This window comes from Eretmochelys imbricata, chromosome 23, assembly GCF_965152235.1.
Source record: "Eretmochelys imbricata isolate rEreImb1 chromosome 23, rEreImb1.hap1, whole genome shotgun sequence".
NCBI lineage: Eukaryota > Metazoa > Chordata > Testudines > Cheloniidae > Eretmochelys > Eretmochelys imbricata.
This window is the reverse complement of record NC_135594.1, coordinates 7,284,823-7,306,965: the sequence shown is the minus strand read 5'-3', so window position 1 is coordinate 7,306,965 and position 22,143 is coordinate 7,284,823. Positions and strand designations below refer to the sequence as shown.

Here is a 22,143-nt window from a genome sequence, read left to right as displayed (position 1 = left end):
CGCCCCCCCCAACGTGCACCTCCCTCGTGGCAGCTGTCCCTGCCCACGCTGAGTTTGCCATCAGCCCGGGCACCTCAGCCGGGCAGCTCCCTGGTTGGCAGGGACCACTCTGACTCTATCAGGGTTTTCTGCTTAGCCCCAGGCAGAGACTCCCCCAGCCCGTCACTGCTGACTTTGGGGAGCTGGGGGTTGTGCCAGGGTGGGTGCAGGGCTGTAGCCACACACCTGCCACGGATGCTCAGAGAGGGTCTGGGTTCCATGGAAAGATGGCCCATCTCCCATAGTCAGACAATGCCAGTGTTACTGGGGGGCAGGCCCAGGGGACCCTGGAGTGAGCCACTGCTGCCACCCCACCCTTGTGGCTCTGCCGCAGGAGCTGCTTGGCTTCTCCCGGGCCCCTTCGCACCCAGCACGCCGGCTCCTCGGCCGGGGTTGCTCAGGTCCAGCCTTTGGGGCTGAAGGAGCAGGGAGGGTCGGGCCAGGCTCACTGCTGGCCTGCATGTGTGCCCACCTTGCGTCCCTTCACATGGGAGAGAGCCTCAGGGAACACCTAACAGGTGAGCACTGCCCCTGCTGGGGTGTGTGCGCGGGGGGCAAAGCCCACTTGGCTTGGCCTGGTGGCCAGTGTGAAGGCCAGGGTTGGCCAGGAGTCTCCCGGAATCTGCATTGATCTCCCGGTTACTACTGAAAGCAATCCAGGGGATTTTAATAGGATATTTTAAGAAAATGACGTGACATCGTGGGGGAAAAACTTCCTGGAATAGCTTCAGTCAGAGCTGGCAACCCTACTGAAAGCTCTTCCTGAGGCGGCCCCAGAAGAAGCCCCTGCTGTGCCTCCTCTCTGGCCGCAGCTTTTTCAGCTGTTGGTGCAGCAGGGATGGGTTTTTCCTGGCATGGAGGCGCTGGGCATATTCTGGGCAGCCCTACCAGAACCACGCTACTCCCCGAGGTGGGGCTTGGCCTCATCCCCTCCTCCTGCCTGGAAGGAGGCCAGGACCAATTGAAAGCAGGGACCAACCTTGAGCTGGGCATTGAGCCGGTGGGGTCACGACCCTTCCCCTGCACTCTCCCATATATGCAGTCAAACCAGAGCACAGCTGGGCTGGATCCTCCAGCATGGCCCAGGGTGCAGTTCTACTGCACTGGCTTCTCCAGCCATGGGCACTAACCCAGAACTGGGTCCTCCCAGCACCAGTCTTGGCCAGATGGCACAAATGAGAGAGTGGCACCAACTTGGCTTCCTAGGATTTTCAGGGCACCTGCCAGGCCCTTTGGCATGTGCCATTACTGCCCTGTGGCTCCATCTGCACTACGCACCTTTCCTTTGACCAAGAGGAAGCTGCAAGGTCTGTGCTCTCCCCACCTAGACCATGGCTTTGCCAAAGCCATTGCCAGAGGGGCTGGCCCTGGGAGTAAGGGGCATGGGGGAGAAGTGCCTCCTTCAGGCTGGCCGAAGTACCAGCCGTCCTTGGGGCTACTGAATGGGCAGCTAAACCCCCTTCTCCTGGCAGGCCCAGGGGCCCCTACAGCTTTCGGCACACAGGCTGTCTCAGGCATGGCGCTCTGCTGCCAGCTCCCAGGAATACAGCCCCTGCAGGCCTGGCCTTGTGACTGCCATAGCCAGGGCCCCCTCCCTGTAGGTTGGTACAGGGCGCTCACACTATATTTGGACCCTGTAGGTATGCAGTGGAGGGCCCCAGCCCACATTGAAGGGTGGCTAGATGAGGGACATGCTGGGGTCACCATGGAGGGTTGTCTTTAGCTCTAGGTGAAGCTAGCCCAGCCCCCAGTGTGCAAGGTTCTATGGTGTTAGGGTGTTTGTCACTGACAGTCAACATGCATCTCTCCCACCAGGCTCTAGGGCAGGGGTGGGCAAACTTTTTGGCCCAAAGGCCACATTGGGGTTGCAAAACTGTATGGAGGGCTGGGTAGGGAGGGCTGTGCCTCCCCAAACAGCCTGGCCCCTACCCCTTATCCAACCCCTCCCACTTTCCACCCCCTGACTGTCCCCCTCAGAACCCCCGACCCATCCAAACCCCCTGCTCCTTGTCCACTGACCGCCCCCTCCCAGGACCCCCGCCCCCTATCCACCACCCCCACCCCCAGACAGGCCCCCAGGACTCCCACACCTAACCAACCCCCCTGCTTCCCGTCCCCTGACTGCCCCCCCCAAACCTCCACCCCATACCCCTGTCCCCTGACTGCCCCCCTGCCCCTTATCCAACCCCTGGCCCCAGCCCTCTTACCACACCACTCAGAGCAGCCATGTCTCTTGGGGGAGGGGGTTTGGGAGAAGGGATCCTCCCCCCACACACTGACAGCAGCAGGAAGCAGAGCAGCCCGGCCCCAGCCCGTTTTACTCCACCAACTCCCAGCTGCGACGCTCCGCTTCCCGCCGCTGGTGACAGTGGAGGGCGGTCCTTTCCCCAACCAGAGCAACATGGCTGGGGCTGGGGCAAGGGAAGCGTCGCTCCGCTTCCTGCTGCTGATGAATGTGGAGGGCGATCCTTTCCCTGCACTCGCTGGCAGCAGGAAGCGGAGCGCCATGGCTGGGATTTGGCAGAGTAGAGTGGGCTGGGTTGCTCCACTTCCTGCCACTGCTGGTGAGTACAGGGTTGCTGGGGAAAGAGGTGGAATGCGGGTGGGCAAGACACAGGGCAGAGGGAGTTGTCCGGGGCCCCACACACCCCTAGGGACGGCCCTCCCCCTTGCAGTGGGCGCAGCCTACGGGGGGCGGCCGAGGGATAGGGCTTGTCGCCAGGGCTGGTGCTGGCGCGTATGCAGCATGCAGCTGCCTAGGGCACCATGAAATTTGGGGCAATTTGGTTCCCCAAATTTCATGGTGCCCTACACAGCTGCGTATGCCTAAGGACAGCCCTGTTTAAGTGGTTCCAAGTAATAGACAGAACAACGTAAGTTACCAAGCAAAAAAAAACAAAACATGCAAGTCTAAGCCTAATACAGTAAGAAATTGGTTACAGATTAAATCTTACCCTCAGAGATGTTCCAATAAGCTTTTTACAGACTGGACTCCTTCCTAGTCTGGGTCCAGCAATCACTCACGCCCCCCGTAGTTACTGTCCTTTGTTCCAGTTTCTTTCAGGCATCTCTTTGGGGTGGAGAGGCCATCTCTTGAGCCAGCTGAAGACAAAATGGAGGGGTTCCAGGGCCTTTTATAGTCTCTCTCTTGTGGCCGGAAACCCCTTTGTTCTTCTGTGCAAAGTCAAAGCAACAAGATGGAGTTTGTAGCCACCTGGCAAATCACCTGTCCGTGAATGATTCAACTTTTTGCAGGCCGATGCAATTGTTTACATGTTAGTTTGAACATTCCCAGGAAAGCTCAGATGTGGATTGGCGTCTTCCAAAGTCCATTGTCAGTTCAGTGTTTCTTGATTTGGCACTTACTGAGAATAGTCCTTTCTCAAGAAGCTGACCAAATGCTTCGCTTAGGTTAGTTAGAATCAAACACATTGAGATACAAGTACATAGTCAATAATCATAACTTCAAATACAAAAATGATACATACAGGCAGCATAATCGTAACCAGCAAACTACCACCTTTCCATAGACACCCCCTTTGACCTCCTCTGTATAAGACCTGGTGCAACCATAGGACCCTGGTTGCAATAATGATCTGAACGGTCACAGTTCATGTCAATTATGTCACAGGAGGTTCCAAAGGGGATGGAGCTCGGCTGTTCTCAGCGGTGGCAGATGACAGAACAAGGAGCAATGGTCTCAAGTTGCAGTGGGGGAGGTCTAGGTGGGATATTAGGAAACACTATTTCACTAGGAGGGTGGTAAGCATTGGAATGCGTTACCTAGGGAGGTGGTGGAATCTCCTTCCTTAGAGGTTTTTAAGGCCTGGCTTGACAAAGCCCTGGCTGGGATGATTTAGTTGGGGTTGGTCCCGCTTCGAGCAGGGAGTTGGACTAGGTGACCTCCTGAGGTCTCTCCCAGCCCTAATCTTCTATTAAATGAATTATTTTAATAATTTTAATGTGTAACAGTGTTACCTGCAGCAAAACTAGAACCTAGCAATCCAAAAGGGGTGGGGGAGTGGGACCTGCCAAGCAGCATCTCGCCCCGTCCCCCGGCCCTGCAAGGAGCTCAGTGGCCTTCTGCGCACTAATCCCACCAGTAATCTGGAGCCCCAGCCTCCCCCACACCATAGAGTCCGGAGGACCCGACGCTAGTCGGGCCCCAATGAGCCCATCTCGACGCCTCCTCCAGCTTCTCGCTACCACAGAGCCCAAGCAGTCCCGGGCTCCACACCATAGAGTCCGGAGGACCCGAGGCTAGACAGGCCCCAGTGAGCTCATCTCGCTACCACAGAGTCCCGGCGGCCCCGCAGGTAGAGCGGCCAGCGGGGGAAGCCGCTCCCTCTGGTCTCCACACCCATAGAGTCTGGAGGCGCGGCGGAGCTGGTGTCCTCCCCGCGGGCCATCGCTGGACACCACAGAGACCCGCGGGGCTGCGGCCAACCCCCAGCTCGCGCTCGACGGGGGAACGGAACCGCTCCGCTCCTTCCTTCATTGGGGGACGCGTCACGTGGTGCTGGTGAGGCCGAAGGCTAATGCGCATGCGCGGGGACCCCGAGACGAGCGTTGTTTTGACTCGTGGCGCCACAGCCAATCACAGGGCGGAGGGGGCGGGGCGGAGCGGTCCTGCTAGTGAGTCCCCCGCCCTGCTGAAAAGCATCACGTGATTGGGCGGCAGCAGGGGCGGCGCGAGGCCTGACCCTGGCGGGAAGGGGGGTGGGGCGCCAGGCTCTGACCCCAACCGCGACCCCTGACCCCGACATTTATCCTGACCCCTATCACGACCCCCAGCACCTACCCCTGGTGGGGGGGCAGTTACCCTGAGCCAGCCCCGAACCCTGACCCTCTCCAGGCACCTTCCCCCAAACCTGACCCTGGCCCTGGCGGAGGCCTCAAGCCCCGACCCTCAACCCATGACCCAGGCCTGACTAGAGTTGCCAGTTTTGATTGGCCGTATTCCTGGAGATTTCACCGCACGATATAATCTTTAACGATTCATCTTTAATTCCTGGAGGTTGGCAACCCTAGTCCTGACCCTGGCACTTACCCTGGCCCCCTAACTCTGGCAGGGGGCGTCAAGCCCTGACCTGGGCAGGGGGCACTGGGCCCTGACTCGTGGGCTGCAGTGGGGGAGCCAGCACTAGCCCTATTGCTGGGAGCCCTGAACTGTGTAAGGTGCCCCAGAGCCCCCTGGGAAATAGGGCCTCTACTGCCATGCTGACCTTCCACCACCCATCCCCATCTAGCCATAAAGACAATCTCCTGAACTTGTCCATGACCTTGGAGGGGTCACAAACACCAGGCTGGGAGAGTCTGTGTCATCCAGTATTTCCCCTGACAGATAAGTCTGTACAAGCGAGTGGCTCCTGGCACCAGCCAAACATCAGTGTAGGACAAACCCCCCCTCCCCTGGCCACCTGTTACTGACTTATGCCCAGGAGACACTATCCCAACGTTTTCCCCTGGGGCACCTCAACTGTAACCCCAAGGGATGGGCCACATTGAGCGGGCTAGCAAGATAAATGCTGTGCTGCGCTGAGCTCAACCCCTGCTGCTTTGAGCCCCTGCCCTTGAGAGCTCTTTGGTGCGTAACCACGGGACTATGAACTCTTCATAACCAGGCCGCTGAGCGAGGCTGGTCCCTGCTGATATCTGCTCTGGACTCTCCCCAGGAATCGCTGCAGGCTGGGTTCTGAAGGATGGAGCCCACAGAAGCAGCCCAGGCCCCTGAGGAGAGGAAGAGATTCACCGTGCAGTCACAGGACCCTGAACATACCATGGTAGGAAAGGAGGCAGGGGTGGCTCTTGGAGAGGACCTGCTAGGTAGCTGGTTGTGTCCAGGGACGCTGAGATTCACACACACAGCACTGAGTTGGCTCTGCCTCTCCCCAGGAACCCCGAGGCACACCCTGCTTGTCATCAGATGTTCCGTTGTGTGCGTGTTTTTTTCACATGCTGGCCAAACAGCCCTCACAGCAGGCTCCAATTGAACTGCCCAATGAGACCACAAGACTTGGTTTAGTAGTGAAGGCGCCCAGCCAGGTTTGTTGCCAACAAAGCACGGTGCTAATGCCCCGGCTCAATGGTTACAAGTACACTAACATATGCATGCCTGTGACAATGGACTAGCTCAGTTAGTGGCAGGACTTCCCACTGCCCCTTAGGCCAGACGAAGGGTTAAAGTGAGGTATTCCAACATTTATAAATGAAAACAAACAATCTGGGATAAACAACTTACATATCACCTTAGGGGTTTCATGACATGTTTGTTACCTCCCCTTATACTTTCCTCTTGATGTTTCCGACAAAACATTTCTGTTCACCACCTGTCTTTGTACTTTTACTTGTGATGTTTCAGACAAAATATCCCTATTTATTACTTTTGTCAAACCATTTTATCAAGTGCTAGGTTGGGGTGTTCTTGTGCTGGCCTGCTGGAACGTGTTTACATAGCCGGTGTCTTTTAGCAATGCTAGCCATACCGGTGCTGCGTTCGTGTGCCGGGCACTGACTTGCAGGCAAGCATCTGCATTTGCAGGGCCTGGCTGTTGCTCATAGCATAACTTTTGCTAACTTTGGTTCAGGCTTCAGGCCTTGCACCAGGCTCATGTGTCAGGCTCCCTCTTTCTGCTACTCTGCTCATTCTGGGTGCCCTAGCACAGAGCTGGCTCAGTGCTTCCCCCAAGAAACTCCCTGCTTCCTCAGGGAATCCCTGGCACACTTGGGGTCACTCCAACTCATAGCCAGCTCCCCTTGAGAGGTCCCTGCCCACGCACAGCTGGCTCTGTCTCCCTCTCACCCAGGGTTTGTTGCTTCCCGCCAGGTGAGACCCATCTTCAAATCTTCTTGCTCTGCAGCAGAGCCCAGGGCCCCTGCCCTGCCTGGGGCCACCTCCTATGCCGAATACGTCGTCACACAGGTCTCTGTGTCCTCGGCCTCCATGCCAGTCTCCCCGCCTGCCAGGGTGACAGCTGCATCATCGGGGTCCAGAGCAGGAGCTGCCTCAGGAGTGCTCCCTCCAGGCAGTGAGGCCAGCACTGTACCCCCTGCTGCCGGTGGGGACTCAGACCCCAGCCCCATGCTGAAACCGGGGGCCAAGAGCAACTGCATCATCGTCAGCGCTCGCCAGGTGAGAGTGGGCGTGAGGTGGCTGCCTGAGGGGCACATCTCCTCACTCTCTTTTGGCATCAGAGGGGGCAGTCTCTCTCTGCAGGAGAGGTCTGTGGAGTGAGGGTCTCCCCAGGCCCTGGCTCTTGTGCTGCATGGTTCAGTGCCCCCCATCCCCATTGGGGGCTTGCCCACTCTGGGTCTCTCTCTGGTGCCCCCCATCAAGGGCTTGCCTGCCCTGCCCTATCCTCTCCCGGGTGCCCCTGTCAAGGGTTTGCCCAACCCCACCTCCCCTGGCCTCTCCGTAGCTCCTCCATTGAGGGCTTGCCCATCCTGCCTTTCCCCAGGTCTTCTGTCAGGGACTCACCCACCCCCTCTCTCCCAGCCGCTCACATTGAGGGCTTGCCCCCCCTCCCCCCCATCGGGGGCTCCCAAGTCTCTCCTCCCAGTCTCTTAACAGTGCCCCATCACAGCTGGCACCCCATTTCTGATGCTGTGAGGACTCCCCCTCTCTTCACAGCGGGGGAACCCCATCCTGAAATTTGTGCGCAACGTTCCCTGGGAGTTTGGCGAGATCATCCCTGACTATGTGCTGGGCCAGAGCACATGTGCCCTCTTCCTGAGGTGGGTGGGTGAGCCAATGCCAAGGAGAGCTGGGCTTTCTGGGGGTGGAGTTGGGGGGCAGGCCGATGGCTGGGAGAGCCGGTTGTGGGGCAGGCTGATGGCTGGGAAAGCTGGGCTCTGGGTCGGGGTTGGTGGGGAAGGTTGATGGCTGGAAGAGCTGGGCACTTAGGGTGATTGGGTGGGTCAGGATGATGGCTGGGAGAGCTGGGCTCTTGTGAGGGGGAGTTGGGGAGCAGGCCGATGGTTGGGAGAGCTGGGGTTGCAGGGCAGGCAAGGAGGGTTGCCAGTGGGGTGGGCAGGAGAGGGGTTGCCCATGGCTCCGCTGCTCTCTGCTCCCCTCACAGCCTGCGGTACCACAACCTGAACCCCAAATACATCCATGAGCGGCTGCAGCTCCTGGGGAAGGCGTACGCGGTGCAGGTGCTGCTCGTGCAGGTCGATGTGGTAAGGAGCCCCAGTGCCTCGGTCCCCTCCTAGCCTGAACCAGACCCTCTCCTGCAACAGTGCCTTCTCCCTCCCTGCTGCAGGGCTGGGGGAGGGGGCCTGGAACCAGCACCCTCCCCTCCAGCCACCTCCCCAGTTTCCCATCCTACTGCACAGTGATCCACCTGCTTCTCCAGCCTCCATGGCCTCACCCAGCCACTCCCATTGCTCCTCCCCAGCTCAATTCCCCCTTCATCCCTGGTCATACACCCCCTGCCTCCTCCACTGCCTCCCGTCTCAGAGGGGAATTGCTTTCCTTTGCTGTAGAAGGACCCACACCAGTCACTGAAGGAACTGGCCAAGCTGTGCATCCTGGCCGACTGCACCCTCATCCTGGCCTGGAGGTGAGAGCTGGAGGCTGGGCCCATCACATCGAGGGTGACACCCAGACCCAGGGAGTGGGGAGTCAGAGGCCGGGCCAGATGGGCTTCATGCCAGGTGGGATGCACTGGGAGTGCCTTGCCAAGGGGCAAGATGTGTGGGGGAACTGGAGGCTGGGTCAGGTCAGCCTGGGTGTGTCCTGCCAAGGGCCGTGAGACCCAGGCCCCTGTTCCCATCTCTGCTGGAATGTGATGGAGCTGGTGGGTAACCTGGGGATTTGGCTGCCATTGTGACTGGACTCCTGGGTTCCATTCCCAACACTGTGACCGTGGGCAGGTCCCTTCCCCAGTGAGGGGTGGATCAAGCCCGGCTGGCCGGAGGTGGCAAGTCCTCTCAGGGCAGCATGTTTCATTTTTCAAGCACTGCCCAAAGGCTCCCCATCGTCCTCAGCGTGTGCCTAGGCCTGTGTGCCGAAAGCTCCGCTCGACTGCCCCCCGTGGGCCTTGGGGAGCACCCAGGGACCCTCTGAGGCCGATGACAGGAGCAGGGCTGGGGCCTAAGCACGGAGCTGAACATTGGCCCTAGCAGCTGCTCAGCCAGCCTGGCAGCTGGACCCTGCCTGTGCCTGGCTTTGAACGCCACTCCCTGCCAGCTGGGGCACCTTCCAGTGGGGCTCAGCATTGTGGCGTTAACCCTTCCTGGTGTGCACTGTGCCTGTTCAATCCAGTCTCATGATTCCTGAGCTAATTCTTGGGTCTCCGGTTCCCCTCAGCCCCGAAGAGGCTGGTCGCTACCTGGAAACGTACAAAGCCTACGAGCAGAAACCAGCTGACCTGCTCAAGGAGAAGGTGGATCAGGACTTCCTGTCCATAGTAAGGCTACCCCGCTGTGCACTTCCCTGCAGCAGTGCCAGGCCAGGGACCCCTGTGCTGAGCTTCCCCACAGCAGTGCCCTGCCAGGGACCCCTATGCCATGAGTTTCCCCACAGCAGTCTCATGGCAGCATCCAAACAATGTGGTGAGCTTCCGCACAGCAGTGTCCTCACTAGGTCTCCTGTAGCAGAAGTGTCTCTCAGCAACATGCAGTGGGAAGGGGAGAGGGGAATTAAGTTTATGACTGGTGTGAGTGCACTTTCCCCGGCCAAGGAGGGGCGCTGTCACCTGCACGGTTCGATGTCTAGTTGGCAGCCGGTATCAAGTGGAGTGCCCCAGGGGTCGGTCCTGGGGCTGGTTTTGTTCAACATTTTCATTAATGATCTCGATGATGGGATTAATTGCACCCTCAGCAAGTTTGTGGGTGACACTAAGCTGGGGGGAGAGGTAGACAGGCTGGAGGGTAGGGATAGGGTCCAGAGTGACCTAGACAAATTAGAGGATTGGGCCAAAAGAAATCTGACGAGGTTCAACAAGGACAAGTGCAGAGTCCTGCACTTAGGACGGAAGAATCCCTGGCACGGCTACAGGCTGGGGACCAACGGGCTAAGCGGCAGTTCTACAGAAAAGGACCTGGGGATTACAGGGGATGAGAAGCTGGATATGAGTCAGCAGTGTGCCCTTGTTGCCAAGAAGGCTAACAGCATATTGGCCTGCATTAGTAGGAGCATTGCCAGCAGATCAAGGGAAATGATTATTCCCTTCTATTCGGCACTGGTGAGGTGACATCTGGAGTATTGCATCCAGTTTTGGTCCCTGCACTACAGAAATGATGTGGAGAAATTGGAGAGAATCCAGCAGAGGGCAATTAAAATGATTAGGGGGCTGGGACACATGACTTACGAGGAGAGGCTGAGGGAACTGGGCTTATTAAGTCTGCAGAAGAGAAGAGTGAGGGGGGATTTGATAGCAGCCTTCAACTACCTGAAGGGGGGCTCCAAAGAGGATGGAGCTCGGCTGTTCTCAGCGGTGGCAGATGACAGAACAAGGAGCAATGGTCTCAAGTTGCAGTGGGGGAGGTCTAGGTTGGATATTAGGAAAAGCTATTTCACTAGGAGGGTGGTGAAGCACTGGAATGGGTTACCTAGGGAGGTGGTGGAATCTCCATCCTTAGAGGTTTTAAGGCCCGGCTTGGCAAAGCCCTGGGTGGGATGATTTAGTTGGTGTTGGTCCTGCTTCGAGCAGGGGGTTGGACTAGATGACTTCCTGAGGTCTCTTCCAACCCTAATCTTCTATGATTCTATGCAGCAGCTGTTTCTCTTTCCAGGTGACAGATTGTCTGACCAGCGTGAAGTCAGTTAACAAGACGGACACACTGAGCCTTCTCTCAACATTTGGGGTGAGCCATCTGCTGCCCATCAGGGTGCAAACTGGGCCTTGCCACTGCTAGCTCTGAGCAGGGCAAGCTGCCTTTTGGGACTACTTAGGCCCATTGCTCTCTTTGTATCAGTTCATGCAGGACAGGTGCCCAGCTGGGTCTCTGGGCTTTCCCTGCAGTGCATGAGCACTGTCTATCAGGGCAGCATGCTGCCCCCAGAGAGGCATGCGAGTTGCAGGAAAGAATAGGATGGCAAACCAGCCTGGCCCAAGCTGCTGAACCCCCACCCCCTAGAGCTCCCAGCCTGCAGGAGCCCCCCTGGGAGGAGACATGTCATCAGCCCACACACCATATTGCAGTGCGGCAGCAGGACTGGGTCACTACTTCCCAATGAGCGTGAGGGGCAGAGTGCTGGGGCCGAATGGAAGGACCCGGCAGGTCACGCCTTGTGGCCTAGGCTTTCTGGGGTCACCTCTGACTCTGAACGTTGTTGTTTCAGTCTCTGGCGAACATTGCACAAGCATCCAAGGAGGATCTCTCCCTCTGCCCAGGCATCGGGCCCCAGAAGGTGAGTAGGAGCAGGATGGAGAACTTCTCTCTGATGCACCAGCTAGGTGCTCATCTCCCCCTTGCCTTACCTGTGCACCAAAGGGGCTGCATGGAACTAGCTGGGTGCATTCCTGGGTGAAAGCCCCAGCAGAGGATGCTGGCCCCAGAGCTCCAGCCTTCACCGGCTCAGGGCTTTCCTCTGATTTCCTTACAGGCCAAGAGGCTCTTTGACACCCTCCACGAGCCCTTTCTGAAGATCCCCAAATGAGCGGAGCCACTCCCCTACAGCACTGCCAGCAGCACAGACAAACAGGAATGAACAACCCCCCTTGCCCAGCAGGCCATGCGTCCCTGCCAGCATGCCGTATGCTGTCTGCCAGGAAGCCAGGGCCCCGGGGGACACTTAGCAGCACCAGGAACCAAAGCCCAGCTGTTGCTGCGAGTCTGGACTTTGACAATAAAGCCACAGTTGGGCCTGGCCACCGAACAGCATCTCATGCGGGTTTGGCTCATGGAGTCGTCCTGCCCAAGCTGTGTCTGCCTGCAGGGAGTGGGGGGCTCATCAAACCTCTCCGCCAGGGGCCAGATGATGGGTAAAGCAGAAACTTGGACACAGCCCCACCTGGTAGCTGGACAGGAGTTTTTGGCATCTAGGCTCCCCACGTCCTGCCGGGGAGGGGTGCTGGCTGGCTCAGGAATCTCAGCCTAGGGAAGCGTGAGGGAGCTGTTCCAATCCCCTCCACCCACTGCACTGACAGCATGCGTTGTAGCCTGCAGCCTCAAGGGCATGCACTGCAGGTGCAGGAATCCATGCCAACCTGGCACTCCCTGCACATATGTGGAGGAGTCCCCTGCTGGGGACCCTCCCAGCACCTTCCCTTGCCCCACTGCCACATGGAAGGAGCAGCCAATAGCTTCTAGTGCAGCCAGGGGAGATTTGCTAGAGCAAGGACTCCAGGTCTCTGGGGTTAGAGCACTGCCTTGATGCCAGGAGCTGGAGTGGGGGTGGGGAAAGCTGCTCACCTTTGTGTGTGTTATGGCCCCAGCAGGGAGCTGTCAGATCAGTAGAGTAAGTGCTATGGCCTCATCTTTGAAACAGCCTGCAGGAAGAAGCCTTATAGGGGTCTGACTCTTCCTCCAGGGCTAGCCCTGTGGCTTCACCATCTCCTTAGACTGGACCTCTGGGCCTTCAGCACCCCTGCTTCGCCCCATGAGCTCCCTTCAGCATGTCCCACTGAGGCAGACCCCTGAAGGAGACTTGCACATTTTCCAAGGATCAATACACCTCTGCAAGCCACTCACAGCGCTTTCAAACCAGGAGGGGTTAGTAGCCATGTGGAACACAGCATAGGAAGTCCTTAGGTGAGCAGAGAGAAGTGTAGGTTAAAGCAGTGGTTTTCAAACTGTGGGACTGGGTTGCGGAATGTAAGGCACCGGGTCACGGTGGCTCTGGTCAGCACCGCCAACGGGGCCATTAGAAGTCCCCTCGGTGGTGCTGCCCGGGTAAGGCAGACTATTCCCTGCCTGTTCTGACCCCGCGCTGCGCCCCGGAAGCAACCAGCCGCAGGTCTGGCTTCTAGGCAGGGAGGCCACAGGGCTCCACATGCTGCCCGAGCACCGGCTCTGCACTCCCATTGGCCAATTTCCTGGCAATGGGAGCTGGGGGGGGGGTGCCTGCACCTCTGCCTAGGAGCTGGACCGGCTGCTGGCCACTTCCGGGGTGCAGTGCAGTCTGCAGCGCCAGGAGAGGCAGGAAGACTGCCTTAGCACCCCCGCTGTGCTGCTGACGGGGAGCCGCCCGAGGTAAGCCCGCACCCCAATCCCCTGCCCCAACCCGCACCCCCAAACCCAGAGCCCCTTCCTGCACCCCAAACTCCTCATCCCCAGCCCCACCCCAAAGCCCTCACCCCAGCCCTCTGCTCCAGCCCTGAGCCCCTCCCAAACCCCTCATCCCCAGCTCTGTTGGGTTATGGGCATCAACAATTTTCTTCAACTGGGTTGCCAGAAAAAAAGTTTGAAAGCCACTGGGTTGAAGCATAGTCCATGGGGGGGTAACCAGAGCCCCGCCAAGCTGTAGTGAATCCCCTTGTTCAAGCTCTGTCGTCCCGCACGCCCCATCGGACTCTAGGTGTGCCCCTAAGAGCTTCCCACAGGCTCCACTTAGCCCCCACCTCGCCGAGCTGGGGAGTCTGTTTCTCTCTGGGTCCTTGGTTGCTAGGTGTCAGTGTCCAGGCCCCTGGATCTGCTATTGTCTGCTCAGATGCTCCACCAGTAGGGTCTGTGTGGGCCTCAATCACCCTAACAACTGGTTACTATTTACCCCTGTGGCTTACCCTGCCCTGGGAGCAAACAGTCCCTTTCCACCTATGGGGGAAACTGAAGTACAAGCAGGCCCTCTAAAACTATTACAAAAAATCCCCATTTTGTCTCAGGAGTCACTAACTCCAACCATGGCCACTGCCAGACATCACAGTCCCCCACGCACCAGGGAGCTGTTCAAGCTGCCAGACCTGAGAAGGGCAGCAGCTGGGGCAAGTCACAGGCATCATGGGAGCAGCGTAAGGCTCCAGGGACAGCCCCAGAACCAGGGCTGAAACAAGTGGATGGTTGCAGGAGGGGACCTCTCAATTCCAGCACACGGTACACTATAACAGCATCCCAGGTTTAACTCACAAAGTTACACCGATGGAGCGGTAGGGTTTAAATGAGGCAAGTTAAATAAAATACCTCCTGTTAGCTTGGGAGAGTGGCATCTGGGAGTGCACTGATTCAATGGTGGCTGCGGTTTGGGGGTCCCTGAGGTTTAGGGGTGCAGTCATTCAGTGGGGGCAGCATCTGAGGTTTGGGGCTGCAATGACTCAGTGGGGCTTGGGGGTCTCTGAGGTTTGGGGTGAAGTGATTTAGCAGGATTCTGAGGGGGCACAGTGAGTCACTGGGGCTCATGCCAAGGGTGTTGCCCTTGCCCTGCCAACCCCACTCCTTCCCTGCCAACTGTCTCTGAGCCTGCCACTAAAGGTGGCTGTGCCCCTGACAGCCCCTCTCCAGTACTGGGGCCCCACCAGGGCACCCACCAAAATGGCTGCATCTGCCACTCCCATGGCTCTGCTTAGGTCCTCTCCCCCAGGGACACAGGCCCTGCCTGCTCCCCTGCATGCGCACACACATGGAGCCAGGTCAACGAGATTATGGCTGTGTCCACATGGGAGTGCGCAGAGCCTGGGGAGCTGCTGGGAGAAGCAGCTCTGCACCCCACACCTCCAGCTTCTGCAGAGTCTGTTCCCAACCCCCCCCTACCTCCCCCCCACAAAGTACTGCCCAGAACCTGTCCTGCCACCTGGCCTGCCACTCCTCCCCCCACAACTGGGGTGACTGGCCTGGTCACACTCAGCCCCAGCACCCTGGCCCAGCTTCCCAGCAGGCACATGGGCCCTGGGAGCCACACCAGGGCAGGACCTTCAAGGTAGAGGCCCACTGGCACCCAGCTCCCCTGCTAACACCCTTCTCCCTGTGGCCAGGGCACTAAGTGAGAGGCCTAGCAGGGGATGGGGAAGCTCCTCAGCACACAGGGCATTGATGCTTCCCCGGGGGGGGGGGGGGGGGCGGGGGGGGGGGGCTCATTGAGCCAGGCCCCTGCCCCCCAGCAACAGAAAGGAACGCACCAGACACTGCTGCCCACTCCCTGGCTCTGGCACACCGCAGAACTCCCCTCCCCTAGCAAACAGGCTTCAGCCTCAGCCAGCCTCCATCTCCCATCCGGTCCCCTCCACCTTCCCTGACAAGCAGGCAGGAGGCACTGAGGGAGGCCCATGCCCAGCTGTGCCATGCTGCCTGGGAGCTCAGTAAGGCACTGCCCCTGGCAGCTGGATAAATGGGGACATGAGCTGGGTTGAAGGGTTCATGTTTAGTTATTCCACCTGGAAACAGTCAGGGCACACCCTGACTGTTTTGTAGAAGCAATGCACACATTGCTCTATTCAAGGACAAGGACTAGATATGAACCATGAGAAGTCGATTAAAGACAGTAACCGTGGGAAGCTTTCTTAGCCTGAGCTCAAGGCCTGAGAACCAGGATTGTAGTAGATAAAAGTTGGTAAACAAGTATATTAATCAACGTCATACATTCCTTTGTGTGTCTTTTTGCGGTAGAAGTATGTAATGCATAGGGGGGAGAAATATAATAAAAGGGGAAGGTGGAAAGCTGGGGGCAGCAGCCCATTTCAGCTGACCAGCCTGCTTGCTTGCATAAAGCTGTGTTCTGTCTCATCATTAAATCGCCACACTGGGTGACTCCCCCCGACCCCCAAGCCCTAGCCCCAGGGCTGCTGGGAACCTCTCAGCTCCCGCAGCAGGAACCCTGGGGAAAGCCAGTACAAGGCACCAGACTCAACACGATTTCCAGTGTGGTGGTGGTGCAGCACAAGAACCGGAATGGTTGGGGAGGTGGGGGTGCCTGGCCTTATGGGGAGCTAGCTGCCCTCTCCCCTCCCCGCCAGGGAACAGTCACTGGTGGTGAGGGGCACCCTACAGCCACGCCGCTGAAAGGAGACAGAACAAGTCCCCATGCGTACTTGCATTTATAACTGAAGGCAGAGACACGACACAACACAACTCCCTGTGGCCCCTCCCAGCCTTGGGCAGGATCCTGCAGCCACCCAGGCGGCAGCCAGCAGGGTTCAGCCAGTAGCCGCCACAAACACCAGGCGCACCCAGAGCAGCCTAGCCACAGTCGCCAGCTGGGTCCCAGAACGTGTCCTGCTCCACCTGGAGCCACCAAGGCCTCCCCCTTATTCCTGTGGCAGCAGGCACTGCACGGGCACCGCTGGGTGGCCCTGGAGGAGCAGGGGGCCCAATGCACCCAATGCCTATGGAGGGATGCTGGGTCTTTAGAGGGTAGTCTGGGGCACCCCATATGAAGCTGGCATTCCCATCTCTGTAGCAGGTCAGAGCAGTGATGGGCCGTCCTCACCACACGTCTTGAGTCAAACCCCCTGGCCCCAGGCTTCAGCCACATTCACTCCTGGGAACACGCAGGCTCCTGCTTTATGAAGCTGGGGTCCAGCAGCTCGGCCTTGCCTGGCCAGACTGCCCCCTCCAGAGCCTCGTATTTGTGCTTCTTTTTCTTCTTCTTGTGCTTGGGGCTCAGATGCCCCAGAGTGGGCCCCTCTGCCCCCCTCAAGCCATCATCCTCCCCTCCGGGGGGTTTAGGGCCAGGATCACTACTCCCCCAGCCCCAGGGCTCCTCAGGAGGCTCCTGCTTTATCGACACCAGCAGCTCCACAGGCTCCTCTTTCACTCTCTTTTTCTTCTTCTTCTTCCTGGCAGACCCCAGCACATCTGTCACTGGTGTGGATGTGGTGGCCTCTGGGCATCGTTGCTTTGGGCTGCCCCCAAAGGGCAGGAAACGCTGCCGGAGGCCTTCTGGGACCTGGAGGGGAGGCCTGGCTGCGACAGCCTGGCCAGGGCTCCTGCTGCTGGGATCCCCAAATCTCTCGCAGATGCGCATGCAGCCGTGGAAGGAGGCTGCGCAGGAGAGCTGGCCAGAATGGGTGGAGGACACTAGCAGGGAGGGACTGCCCAGCTCCCCCAAGGTACTGTGGATGTCAAAGACCCGCTGCGTCCTATCAAACTTTGTCTTCAGCGTCTGGAACCCGACCAGGGGCACAGCGCAGCCATCCAGGCTGAGGAGGAAGCAGGAGAACCTCAGGTGAGCCTTGGGCTGGAACAGCACGGTAACCAGGGGGGCATGAGCTTCGAGGCAGCCTCACCCACAGGCCAGGCCCCTGGCTCCGTGCCCCCACAGCAGACTAGGGCTCAGAACTGGCTGCTCTGTGAGTCCCAGGCTTTGCACAAGCCTCTGAAGGACCAAAGCCAGTACAGAGCTTGGGGGTAGAGCAGCGATCTCCCCACCTCACCTCGCCAGTGTCCTGCGGGCCCTTCTAGGCTTCACTCCCTACCCAAGGGAGAAAGCACTGGACAGGAAGATAACAGGCCCCCACCAAGGGACTTGGCATGCTGGATAGATTACAAGGAAAGCCACAGCACCCCACCCAGCCCCGCACAGGGGGGCAGGAACATCATCCTCATCATACTGAGGGGAAGAGTCTGGCCCAAGTTCACCCAGTGAATGACCACTAGACCCCACTTCCCTCCCAGAGCTAGGGAGGGAACAAGGGTTGCCAACCCTCCAGGATTGGCCTGGGAGTCGCCAGGAATTAAAGATTATGTCATGTGGTGTGGTGAAACCGCCAGGAATACATCAAACCAAAACTGGCAACCCTAGAGAGAACCCAGGCGTCCTGGCTCCCAGCCCCCCTCCGGCAGGGCCGGCCTGCCCCTCACCTGTCCGGGCTGAAATCAGCCGGCGCTCGGATCAGCCACAGCTCCTTGGAGGGGCCCCGCAGCTCGTCGGGGGCGAAGGGCGTCCCGGGGGCGAAGGGGCTCGGGGAGAAATCCGGGGGGCACTGGAACCGCGGCAGTTCTGCCAGGAGGACACGGTAAAGGGCGGGTTAGAGGGGCCCGGGGGGGAGGCTGCACAGAGAGGGAGCCCGGGACACCCCCCGACCCGGCCCGGCCCGGCCCGTCCCCACTCACCCCCCAGCGCCACCCGCTCCATACTGCAGACGCCCAGCGAGCGGAAGAATCCACGTGGGGCCACCGCTTCGTGGCCCCGCCCCGGCCGTGCCGACTCACTGACCTGGCAGGGGGGAGCGCGATCTCCGGCTCTGCGCCTGCTGGGGCTTGGTACGGTCCCGGCCTGGACCATCCTTCTGGGCGGGGTGTCCGTCCGACCCCTGCCGTGTCCTCTTGGTTCGGCCCTCGACAAAAGTCTCCTGCCTCCCCAGCGGCGCGCGCGGAAGGGACAGCGCCGCCCTTGCCCCTAGCGGCAGTCCGCTGTGTGTGCAGCCCGGGAGTTCGCCCTCGCCCCTGTGGCCCCAGCCTGGTGCTGGGAGCTGATTAGCCACATCCCTCCCCGCGTCCTTTTCTTCGTGGCTGGACTGAGTTCCTCCCTAAGCATGGCCTGCAGGCTTTGTTCCTAGGCTATGAAAACTCACCTTGCTTGTGCCCAACGAGCAATGCAGCTGGCTCTGGGGCAGAGCTCTGGCCTCTTCCTCATTTCCCACCCCACGTCTTACCTCCACAGTGAACATCTTGTGTTTGCTTCCAGGGCACTGATACAAATGTTCAAAAGCCAACTGAGCAGGACCCCAATAGAGACACAGCTGCTCAGGGAGGATGCCTTGTTTACAGTTAGATATCGAGACCTATCCATCAGCCAGCTTTTAATCCATTTAATGTGGGCCATGTTCATGGTTTATCATTCTAGTGTTTTAGTCTAAATGTTGTGCGGCACCAGGTCAAACGCCTTACAGAAGAGTGGAGATATTATGTCAACACTCTTACCTTTATCAACCAAACTTGTAGTCTCATCAAAAAAAGATGTCAGGTTAGTATGACAGGATCTGTTTCCCATAAACTCCTGTTGATTGGCATTAATTACAACACCTTCAGTTCTTCATTAATCGAGTCCCATATCAGCCACTCCATTATGTTGCCTGGGATCGCTGTCCGACTGGCAGTCCTAGAATTACCTAGGTCATCCCTGTGACAGGATCCCCGGGGTGCAGCCTGGGACTGTGGGACAACTGTGCCCCCTTGTCCCTCGCAAAGCATTGTGAGAGATAGCCCAGGCTGGAGAGATAAGCAGCAAACCCCTCCACGTGCTGTGATTACCCCACACCCAGCTAGGTTGCATGAATGCTCCCAGAGCCACTCATGAATCACACAGAGAAAGGTACCAGCCAAAACCCCCCAGCTCCCAGGCTTGCACCTCAGGAATATACTGTCTTGCACTGCTCAAGATGAGCAATGCAAATTTATTAATTGGTTCACTACTTCATCAATGGAAAGTGGATGTACATCAGCTTTTGTAAATCTGAGCAGATTTACCAAACACTTCAGGCAAACTCACTGGTAAAGATAATCAGTAAAACAAGTTTATTGACTACAAAAGATAGATTTTAAGTGATTATAAGTGATAGGCAAAAAGTCAGAGGTAGTTACCAAAATAAAATAAAATAAAATGTAAGCAGGCAGGTTAAACTCTCAACCTTATTAGCCTGGACAACATCTAGATTAAGCAGTTTTTCTCACCCCACTGGATATTGCAGTTCATAGTCCACAGGTTTCACCCTTGAAGCCTGGGTGAGTCTCCTCTGTTGGAGTCTTCAGTCTTCTGAGTGTCCTTGTTGCAGTGTAGGTGTGGGAGAAGGAGAAAGGCAAAGCATGGGGCCCCTGTGTTCTGTTTTATACCCTCAGTCCCATGTGTTTGGAGAACACAAGTCCAGGCATGTCTCATGGGCATTGCTGAGTCCCCCGGCAAGGTTGAGCAATTATCCTAGGGTGGGCTTGTGCAAGTAAGGCTACATCTACACTACAGCCAGGATCAATGCTCTGAGATCGATCTACTGGCAGTCGATTTATCGCAGAGGTGGGCAAACTTTTTGGCCCAAGTGCCACATTTGGGTGAGGAAATTGTATGCAGGGCCATGAATGTAGGGCTGGGGCAACGGGGTGGGGGTGAGGGTGGGAGAGTGGGGTATGGGAGAGGGGGTGGAGTGCAGGAGGGGGCTCAGGGCAGGGGGTTGGGGTGAAGGAGGGGTTTGGGGTGCAGGCTCTGGCCTGGTGCCACTTACCTCAGGTGGCTCTGGGGGGGGCAGCAGCACGCAGCAGGGCTCAGGCAGGCTCCCTGCCTGCCCTGCCCCCGCGCCACTCCCGGAAGTGGCCAGCATGTCCAGCAGTGGCTCCTAGGGCTGGGGTGGGGCAGGTGGCTCTGCTGTGTGCAGCCCTCTCCTGTGGATACCACCCCCAAAGCTCCCATTGACTGTGGTTACTCGTTCCCAGCCAATGGTAGCTGCGGGGGGAGATGCCTGCAGGCAAGGGCAGCGCACAGAGCCCTCTGTCCCCTCTCCCCCAGGGGCTGCAGGGACATGGTGCTGGCCACTTCCGGGAGTGGTGTGGGTCCAGGGCAGGCAGGGAGCCTGCCTTAGCCCCACTGTGCCACGGGCGAGGCTAGCAATCCCACGGGCTGGATTGAAAGCCCCGACAGGCCAAATCTGGCCTGCGGGCCATAGTTTGCCCTCCCCTGATTTAGCGGGTCTAGTAAGGACCTGCCAAATCGACAGCAGATCGCTCTCCAGTTGATCCCTGTACTCTACCCCTGACAAGAAGAGTAAGGTAAGTTGACGGGAGAGTTTCTCCCATCAACACCCCACGGTGTAAACCCTGCAGTAACTCGACCTAAGGTACATTGACTCCAGGTATGTTATTCACGTAGCTGGAATTATGTAGCATAGGTTGACTTACTGGGGTAGTGTAGACATAGCCTTAGTCATTGCATTGTAGCTCCCTTGCTGGGCAATGGCTGTTGATGGTTGTTTGACACCTGCCCAGGCGTTGGTTACTTTCCTTGCTGTTGTCTCTGGAGAGCTAATATATGGCCAGTTCCCCAACTTACAGCATGTTTTACGGACAACCATACAACACAAATTCATAACTTCATATGCACTAATGCTATACATAGATAGAACAGTGACTTTCATCAGATCATGACCTTTCCCCTGAGACCTCACATGGCCTGCTTTATATGCAAGATCACAATTATATATAAACGAGGAATATGGGGGTTACAGGGTGCTCCCACAAGGCACAGAATGTCACAATCCCATTTACCCTTTGGCACAGCATAGCTTTCTTCCAGTCTTCTGGAACTGCCCCAGGGCTCCAAAATTGCCTCAGCTAATGCTTTTAGGAATCTTGCATGCAAATTACCCAGACCTACTTGTTAGAAGAAGAAGGAGCAGGTTGATCCAGAGGCGGATAGGAGTACAGGCTTTTTTATGGCGATATTTGTTCCTTTAGACCCAATTGTTTAGTAAGCACTGAATTAGTTACAGCACATTTTATGCATTTGAGTTAGTATGTAAATGCCTACATTTGCTATAACATTTTAAAAGCCTTTATTAAGTAATAGAAACTTTTATATTAGGATTATATTTACCCCTTTTGATTGATTACACCATTATGCATATTCTATACATATTTTTATTTTGAAAATATATTTTTTTGCAGTAATTTGTTGCTACAAGTTTTTTTAAGTTGCAGTTTTTAGGGGAGGGAGGAAGGGGCCATGACCCAGGGCTCGCTTCTGTAGCTGGGAAAGGAAGGGAGGAGGAGAGAACACTTCTTTACCCAAAAGGTATTTTTTAGATTTTTATATTTTTTAATGCAGCTGCAACACTTATTAACTTTTAACAAGGAGAAGGGAAGGGAAAGGGGTAACATTATATTTATTGAGCAAAGGAATATTGCGTGCCGGTGCCTACTTCCTGATACCATGCCAGCACACCGGTGGTTTTCCATGTCTTTACTTAACCTTTACATATTTTAACACTCCCCCACTTTTTTTAAAGAAGGGCCCAGGCTCCCTTCCTTTTTGCACACTGAATGGCAGGGCATTCAGGCTGGAGGCCCTGGCTCAAGTTAGCCGGTCCACTGGTTATGCTATGAGGAGAGAGAAAAGGCAGGTCATAAAAGGGGTAAGCCGCTGAATTTACAAATACAGCTTTTGGGGAGAGGCTAAGGCAGCACATAATTTTAAACACCCCATAAACATAATTAATAACGTTTTTACAACAGGAGTAATATCACCAAAAAAATGAATGAGTGTCCATTAGGCCTGTCCGAAGGGCACTGGCTGCATTAGTCCAA

General features: G+C 57.1%; 2 protein-coding genes across 3 annotated transcripts; one reads left to right on the top strand and one right to left on the bottom strand.

The window, feature by feature from the left end:
* Positions 1–4,347: 4,347 nt before the first annotated feature.
* Positions 4,348–11,868, top strand: ERCC1 (ERCC excision repair 1, endonuclease non-catalytic subunit). Of its 2 annotated transcripts, none has more exons than XM_077840132.1 (10): positions 4,348–4,561; positions 5,715–5,822; positions 6,866–7,171; positions 7,670–7,773; positions 8,118–8,217; positions 8,524–8,600; positions 9,350–9,449; positions 10,777–10,848; positions 11,327–11,395; positions 11,591–11,868. In XM_077840132.1, the coding sequence occupies exons 2-10, from the start codon at positions 5,742–5,744 to the stop codon at positions 11,642–11,644; spliced, it is 963 nt and encodes a 320-aa protein (XP_077696258.1). In that variant the 5' UTR covers positions 4,348–4,561; positions 5,715–5,741; the 3' UTR covers positions 11,645–11,868. The 2 variants fall into 2 exon arrangements, with proteins under 2 accessions (XP_077696258.1, XP_077696261.1); XM_077840135.1 differs by lacking the exon at positions 4,348–4,561 and adding an exon at positions 5,037–5,626.
* A 4,063-nt stretch (positions 11,869–15,931) lies between these two features.
* On the bottom strand, positions 15,932–18,032 carry POLR1G (RNA polymerase I subunit G). Its single transcript, XM_077840136.1, has 3 exons — positions 17,968–18,032; positions 17,716–17,854; positions 15,932–17,054 (listed from the first exon to the last, which is right to left on the bottom strand). The coding sequence occupies exons 1-3, from the start codon at positions 17,987–17,989 to the stop codon at positions 16,388–16,390; spliced, it is 828 nt and encodes a 275-aa protein (XP_077696262.1). The 5' UTR covers positions 17,990–18,032; the 3' UTR covers positions 15,932–16,387.
* Between the last annotated feature and the right edge of the window lie 4,111 nt (positions 18,033–22,143).

What these genes read in the sequence shown, in the direction of transcription:
- POLR1G (XM_077840136.1), bottom strand. Translation starts at nt 17,989, where the DNA reads ATGGAGCGGGTGGCGCTGGGGG. An exon ending in GGAGCGGGTGGCGCTGGGGG is followed by an intron (nt 17,855 to 17,967) that starts GTGAGTGGGGAC and finishes TCCTCCTGGCAG; the next exon opens with AACTGCCGCGGTTCCAGTGC. An exon ending in GCTGATTTCAGCCCGGACAG is followed by an intron (nt 17,055 to 17,715) that starts GTGAGGGGCAGG and finishes CTTCCTCCTCAG; the next exon opens with CCTGGATGGCTGCGCTGTGC.
- ERCC1 (XM_077840132.1), top strand. Translation starts at nt 5,742, where the DNA reads ATGGAGCCCACAGAAGCAGCCCAGGCCCCTGAGGAGAGGAAGAGATTC. An exon ending in AGGACCCTGAACATACCATG is followed by an intron (nt 5,823 to 6,865) that starts GTAGGAAAGGAG and finishes GCTTCCCGCCAG; the next exon opens with GTGAGACCCATCTTCAAATC. An exon ending in ACATGTGCCCTCTTCCTGAG is followed by an intron (nt 7,774 to 8,117) that starts GTGGGTGGGTGA and finishes CTCCCCTCACAG; the next exon opens with CCTGCGGTACCACAACCTGA.